General features: G+C 44.4%; 1 protein-coding gene across 1 annotated transcript in view; it reads left to right on the top strand.

The window, feature by feature from the left end:
- The window catches only part of LOC112071432 (glycogen synthase kinase-3 beta), a 27,787-nt gene extending 22,306 nt beyond the window's left edge, over positions 1-5,481 (top strand). Inside the window, exons 7-11 of the mRNA XM_070439390.1 lie at positions 1-73; positions 1,435-1,593; positions 1,741-2,037; positions 2,379-2,412; positions 2,901-5,481. Coding sequence (XP_070295491.1) covers positions 1-73; positions 1,435-1,593; positions 1,741-2,037; positions 2,379-2,412; positions 2,901-3,013 — 676 coding nt within the window. The 3' untranslated portion in view covers positions 3,014-5,481. The remainder of the gene's footprint in view (positions 74-1,434; positions 1,594-1,740; positions 2,038-2,378; positions 2,413-2,900) is intronic.
- Positions 5,482-7,769: the final 2,288 nt, after the last annotated feature.

Below are 7,769 nucleotides of genomic sequence, written 5' to 3'. Positions count from 1 at the left end.
CGAACTGCTGCTGGGACAGCCCATCTTCCGCCGGGGACAGCGGAGTGGAACCAACTGGCAGAGATTCATCAAGGTAGAGAAGAGGGGAGCTACTGAGCCGCACACCAAATCTGTAGGGTGGGAGAGATGGAAAGAAGAGGGAGTGTAGGTCTATGTTGGGCGGCGGTAGGAGTGTACAGTTGAAGTCGGAAGTTTACATACACCTTAGCCAAATACATTTAAACTAGTTTTCACAATTACTGACCATTTAATCCTCATAAAAATTCCCCTGTCTTAGGTCAGTTAGGAAATCCCGCTTTATTTTAAGAATGTGAAATGTCAGATAGTAGTAGAGAGAAATGATTATTTCAGCTTTTTATTTCTTCATCACATTCCAGTGGTCAGAAGTTTACATACCACAATTAGTATTTGGTAGCATTGCCTTTAAATTGTTTAACTTGGGTCAAACATTTCAGATAGCCTTCCACAAGCTTCCACAATAAGTTGGGAGAATTTTGGCCATTTCTCCTGCACGAGCTGGTGTAACTGACAGTCAGGTTGTAGCGCCTCCTTGCTCGCACACTGCTTTCTCAGTTCTGCCCACAAATGTTCTATGGGATTGTAGAGTCAGGGCTTTGTGATGGCACCTCCAATAACTTGACTTTGTCTTAGGTTTCCTCCAGCATCTTCACAAGGTCCTTTGCTGCTGTTCTGGGATTGATTTGCACTTTTCGCACTAAAGTACGTTCATCTCTAGGAGACAGAATTACCCGACACATTCTTGAGCGGTATACCGGCTGTGTGGTCCCATGGTGTTTATACTTGCGTACTATTGTTTGTACAGATGAATGTGGTACCTTCAGGCGCTTGGAAATTACTCCCAAAGATGAAACAGACTTGTGGAGGTCTATAATTTTTTTTCTGAGATCTTGGCTGATTTCTTTTGATTTTCCCATGATATCAAGCAAAGAAGCACTGAGTTTGAAGGTAGGCCTTGAAATACATCCACAGGTGCACCTCCAATTGACTCAAATGATGTCAATTAGCCTATCAGAAGCTTCTAAAGCCATGACAGCATTTCCTGTAATTTCCCAAGCTGTTTAAAGGCACAGTCAACTTAGTGTATATCAACTTCTGACCCACTGGAATTGTGATACAGTGAAATAATCTGTGAACAATTGTTGGAAAAGTTGTGTCATGCACAAAGTAGATGTCCTAACCAACTTGCCAAAACTATAGTTTGTTAACAAGAAATTTGTGGAGTGGTTGAAAGACGAGTTTTAATGACTCCAACCTAAGTGTATGTAAACTTCCGACTTCAACTGTAGGTCTATGTTGGCGGCGGCGGCGGCAGGAGCGTAGGTCTATGTTGGCAGCGGCGACAGGAGCGTAGGTCTATGTTGGCAGCGGCGACAGGAGCGTAGGTCTATGTTGGCAGCGGCGACAGGAGCGTAGGTCTATGTTGGCGGCAGGAGTGCTCATTCTTGGAGGAACTTCATGCATCTTTCACTCTTCCAGGTTTTGGGGACTCCAACGAGAGAGCAGATCCGAGAGATGAACCCCAACTACACAGAGTTCAAATTCCCCCAGATCAAAGCACACCCCTGGACAAAGGTACTTTCTGCCCTGAGTTCTATTTAAATAGTTTTAACACCATTGTCTTCCATTGGGATCCATATCAGAGAGAGAACATTTTGAAATGGAACAGATACGACAGCCTAGATGAGTCAAACAAGATGCCCTTTTTTCCCCCTCCGGCAGGTGTTTAAGCCGCGTACCCCCCCGGAGGCCATCTCCCTGTGTTCCCGTCTGTTAGAGTACACCCCTGTGACCAGGCTGTCCCCCCTGGAGGCCTGCGCCCACGCCTTCTTCGAAGAGCTGCGCCAGCCCACTGCCCATCTGCCCAGCGGACGAGAACTGCCCCTCCTCTTCAACTTCAGCCCCGTCGGTGAGTCCACACCCCTCCCCCCTCTGTTTGGCCCTCCCTCAGTCAGTAGCCATGCCCTCCTCTGTTTGGCCCTCCCTCGGTCAGTAGCCGTGCCTCTTGTTGGCTCCCGGGTAGTAGCGGCCTCCTATGTTGGTCCTCCCTCATCAGTAGCAAATGACCCTCTCTGTTTGGTCCCTCAGTCAGTGCCATGCCCTCTTCTGTTTGGTCCTCCCTCAGTCAGTAGCCATGCCTCCTCTGTTTGTCCTCCTCAGTCAGTAGCTGCGTCCTCTGTTTGGCTCCTCAGTGAGTAGCCATGCCCCTCCTGTTGGCCTTCCTCAGTGAGTAGCCATGCTCTCTGTTTGGTCTCCTCAGTCGTAGGCGTCTGCCCTCTCTGTTTGGCCTTTCATGAGTAGCCATGCCCTCCTCTGTTTGGCCTCTCTCGTAGCGTGCTCTCTGTTTGGCCCCTCCCTAGTCAGTAGCCGTGCCTCCTCTGTTTGGCCTCCTCAGTCAGTAGCCGTGCCTTCCTCTGTTGTTGGCTGTCCTCGTTGTCAGTAGCCGTGCCCTGCCCTGCTGTTTGGTCCCTCCTCTGTTGGTTCAGTGGTAGCATGCCCTTTTTCCTTTGCCGCAGCTTTCTGTAATCCCTCAGTTTTCCAGGAGTAGTCTGAAGCGTGGTATGTTTGATGTCCTGTGTGGTTAGTATGAACTCATCTCTCTCTCTTCTCTTTCTCTCCCCTCCTTAGAGTGTCTATCAGCCCAGTTGAAACTCCAACTCATTCTCATCACGCTCTGCGCACGACATCACTGCTACACGGTATGTATACGACAGCCTACGACACTGTATAGTTACATGTTCCAGATGCTTATAGATGTATACCATGATTTACAAGATAGATAGGGGTATAGCTTCAAATCAACATTTTACACCCTTTTTTAAATGATATTGCTGTGTTGGATGTTTAAACACAATTAAGCATTGACTGATGGTGAACTGAAGTGGGTTTAGTGTCGTGTGTATCTGATGTCCTGTCTCTCTCTCCACCAGATGGCAGTGTGTCGGACAGTACCGCCCAGCCCAGCTCAGTACCTGGATCCATCAACAGCACCTGAACCCGTCCCCCATTCACCCCGTCTTTCCCCTTTTCCTCTCAACCCCATCCCTCTCTTCCTACTCTTCCACCCCCTTTTGGCTTCAAACTTCAAAAAACAACTATACACGCACACATACAAACAAAAATACTTAAATCATCTATTATCCCTTGAATATTCCCATTATAGGTGTAAAGAAATATCTGTTGGTGGCAGTAGTCCAGTGACTGTTGGGTTGTAGAAGATGGGTGAATCTGACGAAAGCTTTTCTGTATTATAATCTCTGCTAATCAAATTTTATCCCTTTATGAAAAACTGTTTTATTTATTTGAAATTGCATTTTGTTTTAGTGATGTATGCCAGTGAATGGGATGCGTCGAAACTGAGGCCTGTTTCAGTTCAGACAGTTTAGGACAATCTTCCGTTCTAGAGGTTAAAAACCAGACGGTCACATGGACAGAACAGTCCCTGCAGCCAATGGGAAAACTCTGGGGAATGTAGGTGTTCATCTACCAAGACATTACTCCCAAACCAAGTCCAAAGTGTTCATTAGTTCTGAAAATTGAACTGTGTTATTTTGTTTTATTAAATTGGATACCAAACAGCAGCAAATTGAACTGGCATTTTAAATTGGATGAGGTGATTTTTAGAAGCTTTTATCACACAGGTGATTCAAAAATCCAAAGGCGGGAACCGCAAGCTGTTTTATTAAACTGTTTCTGAGAAGAAACATTGAGGTGAAAGTCTTAATGTCTTTTATTTGAGTAAGAGGGACCTTTTTTTAAAGAATGGAATGTACATATTCAGTTTCTATAAGCTCTTGTCCCAGTCAGTTTAGCTGGAGACATGTGTAGGTGAGAAGTAAGCTTTGCACATCTCTAAAGGGGAGTAGAGCGGAACCGTAGGGGCCCGCTGCACCTCTTGTGCAGTGGAGATATGCAACCTGTGTATAGGGAGGGGTAGGGCTCCTCCAGTCACACCTGTAAACCAATGGCCATATAGCCGTACTTGAACCAAAGCTCTGTCACATCAGCTTTGAAAGTACTTGGCACTTTCACTCCACCCGTTCTCTCATTTTTCCTCAATTCAGTCTAGATGCACAATTACACTGCATTTAGGGGAGGTCTTAAGTGTAAGTGCTTGTGTGTGTGAATGAGTTTTTTTGTGTTTGACTTTCCCTGGCCATCTTCCATCTCCAAATCAACCCACTCTAGCACTCTTGTTTTTGTAAGTCTAGATTCTAACAGCATCACAGTGATTTATCATCAATAAAACCTTGTTTTCATCTGGCCCACCAACACAGACTTGCATGTTCACCATGCGTTAGAGCAACCACACCTGTTCTCACTCATCACCGCACAACAACGATGGTTTGATCTAAAATACCTGCACCCAAAAAATGTAAATGCCCCAACCACTTCTGGAGCCTTCTGTTCCTCTCCTCCTTCCTCTGCCTCTCCCACTCTCTCCTTCCCTCTTTCTCTCACTGTAAATATCAAGTACCTTTTTTTATTTAGTTTTTTTTGTTATTTTATTGTTGTAATTTCATTTTATTTTCTCTAGCAGAGGGGAGCTGGTGTAGCAGCGACCAGGCTCCTCCTCAGTCTGTCTGTAAATACAACTTAATTTCAGTCCCTGGCTCGGGGGGGAAAAACAGAACAAAATGTTTCTCTCATTTTTATTCTCTCTCCCTCCATTTCTCTCTCGTTGCCTTTCCCACATATTATGATCACTTTATTTATTGTATTTTTGTTTTTATTTTGTTTCTCTGGGGGGGGGGGGTTTGTTGTCGGCTGAAGGGTTTATTTTGTAAGAAGTCATCAATGCCCCGTGTCATGCAAAATAATCCAACTTCCAAGATACTGTACTTTGATCCAAACTTGGGAGTGTTTTCCAATAAAGGTCCTGTATTTGCAAGTACACATCCTAGCCAGTAGGTGGAACTACATTTTTTTTCTTTGATGTGAAGGATTCTCACATGACTCTCCGTCTATGGTAGTCTAGCTGATGTCCCAACAGTATAAATGGCTGATCCTATGTAGGGTTATTGGTGATATTGCTCTATCTGGGTGGGTTTGGATGAGTGGGGAGGGTGGTGTGATGTGTCCCTTCTCCCGTGTCCCACAAGTGTTTTGTGTAATGGGTTTAACCTGTTAATTCTGTCTGTGATTACATGAGTGAACGAACTGACAAATCTTACGAAAGTGTGAGTTGGGAGAGCATGGATACATTTTTTTWTTTTWATCTTTTCCTAAAATGAAGAGCTAACTGTGTTATTTTTGTGTTTTATTTTCCTGGCACGAGTTGGTTTTAATTTGTTGTGATCCTAATCTTTATGGCCCTGCACAAGGGTCATACCACATCACTGGTGGGAACGGAACGGTTTTGAAGTGGATGCGGGAGGGGGGGGGACAGAGAGGGACGGACTGGGAGAGACTTTTGTTTGTTGATATAAATAATTCAACTTATGATTAAAGTGATGAAACTGCCCTGGTCTCATGTTTCTAAAGAATGGAAGTGTGCATGCACACCAATTTATGTAGTGTCAGGTGTGAATGGCACTAAAACAATCTGCATTTATTGACCAGCGTACTTGACTGTTTTGGCTGCTAGTAGCAGACAGACATCTAATTTATGATCAACTTGGGTGTGTTTACACTACACAGGCCTTCAATTAAAGGACACACCAATAAGTAGTAATGGCATTTGTTTGTTTTATGCAAATGAAGTCTGAATGGTAGTAATACGGCAGCTGACGCCAGAGCAGGGGCCAGAATGCCATAAGGCACTTAGGTTTTTAGTGTTTCCACAGCTGATTCATCTGTGAGGATGCCAATGAGCCATCCATCAGGAGGGGTGGAGCTGACTGATTCATCTTTCACGTTCCTTTTCTCTCCCCACTGGCAACTCAAGATGTAATCTGCCTGTCACTCATGACACCATGCTTTATGGTTCTGAGCTTGAGGACACCGTCACCATGGAGGGCGGACCAATGTGAATAGCTTCCTTTCCTCGTCACCTTTCCTTTATGCCCACTAATCTGAAAGGATACAACTGAGTAAAGCAGTAGTGTCAAATAAGTCCACTACAAAGAGAATTTTAATCAAATGGAAACAAATAGTCACATCTGCTTCAACAAATGTCATGTGGAGTTAAACCCCATTGACCACAATTTGAACTGTAGTAGTATCTGACATTTACTACTATCAAAGCAATATTGCATGAGAGACTGTAGTATATCATGAATGTTGGCACAGCTAGGATCATGGAGGAAAATCTCTCCAATGAAAGGCCACTCCAGTGTATACATGAGCCAGGTGGCTGAACAAGCAAATGGCTTGGAAGGATGAAATTAAAATAGTTATTGGAACCACACAAATGTCAGTGAAATGATACCTTGCTTGATGAAATGTTATGCCCTTAGTTAATGAAATTACAGCTGGGAGAGCCAAAGGGAGGGTGGTGGCCAGGTGTCATTGGCTCATGAATAGGTGGGCATTATAGGCAGATTAGTAGGCAGGCAGATCATAATATTCTTAATAGTTGAATCTGCACATTTGATGGTGTTGTCATATGATGTATCCACCCTTACTGTTTCTGATTTTAAGAGCCCAGTTGATATCTGGTGAGACTTGATATGTCACAGATATAATACCCTGAACATTTAGAGCTTGTAGATCAGTACACACTTCAAACCTGTCTTTCCCGTGGACGGTCTCAGAGGGGTTTTTAGTTCTAAACTTTTCATCCAACATGATTCAACCTCGACTGCCAAGGAGGGCAGGATTTAATTTTGTAGCAGGTGTTCCTGAACCTTTTGGCTGCATCTGTTTTTTCTATATTCAACAGAAAATATAGATGGGATCCTACGAACATTTGCCTCCCAGTGCTTTAGAGAAATCTAGTGAACATTGTAGTTTAAATCTGCCCTCAGGTCAGGTGACAGCACTACTGAATTAACAGTTAGAGGCCTTGTCGCTAGCTCCATCAGCTCCACAGCAGTAGCTCAGTGAGACAGGAAGTGTCTCTAGAAACAGGAGAGAGAGGGAGGACAGATGGAGTGCGCAGTAAGCAGGGGCTCTCCAGTATATGAACCACATCCCTCAATGCAGAACATGTCTGGGATGTTTCCACTCGTCATACAATGCGTCAAGGTTGAATATGTTTTCTGCAGCACGTCAAGCAGCTTGCAGTTTCCGTGGAGATTGAGTGGCCCTAGCTGGCCTCCCGTGGCTGTGTGGCCCGGCCGCCTCTTTAATACCATTTTTGTGTTGGGTTAAACGCTCTGAAGGAACCGGTCGTCCTCCGCGAACAGCCCGGGGGAGAGAAGAAATGCTGTGGGACAGTCATACTTTCTACCAACTACTGGTACATGCTTGACGGGGCAGAATAATGTTGCTTCAGCAGCATGTTGAGGAATAGATATGCATTCAGTTACTGTGGGCTTAGAGATGAAAACGTGATTGATTGAGGTCTAGGTTCAAGACTTTCAGACGTTTTATGAATGAATAGCACAAAGCATGAGCTGCATTGATCATGTTGAAATTTACATGAAACTAAACTAATTGGGTAGGGTGGTAGGTAGCCTATCGGTTAGCGCACTGGCCAGTAACCGAAAAGTAATTGGTTTGAATACTTAACCAACATGACTGAAAAATATGTTGATGTGCCCTTGCTCAAGACTTTGAGGTTTTATGAATGAATAGACAAAAGCCATAAGCTGCATCATGATCATGTTGTGATTACAGCTCAACTTCCAAGAAGATGTTTGCATAAA

This window comes from Salvelinus sp. IW2-2015, unplaced genomic scaffold (assembly GCF_002910315.2).
Source record: "Salvelinus sp. IW2-2015 unplaced genomic scaffold, ASM291031v2 Un_scaffold1614, whole genome shotgun sequence".
NCBI lineage: Eukaryota > Metazoa > Chordata > Actinopteri > Salmoniformes > Salmonidae > Salvelinus > Salvelinus sp. IW2-2015.
Note: the sequence above shows the minus strand (reverse complement) of the source record. Positions and strands in the feature narration are given on the sequence as shown.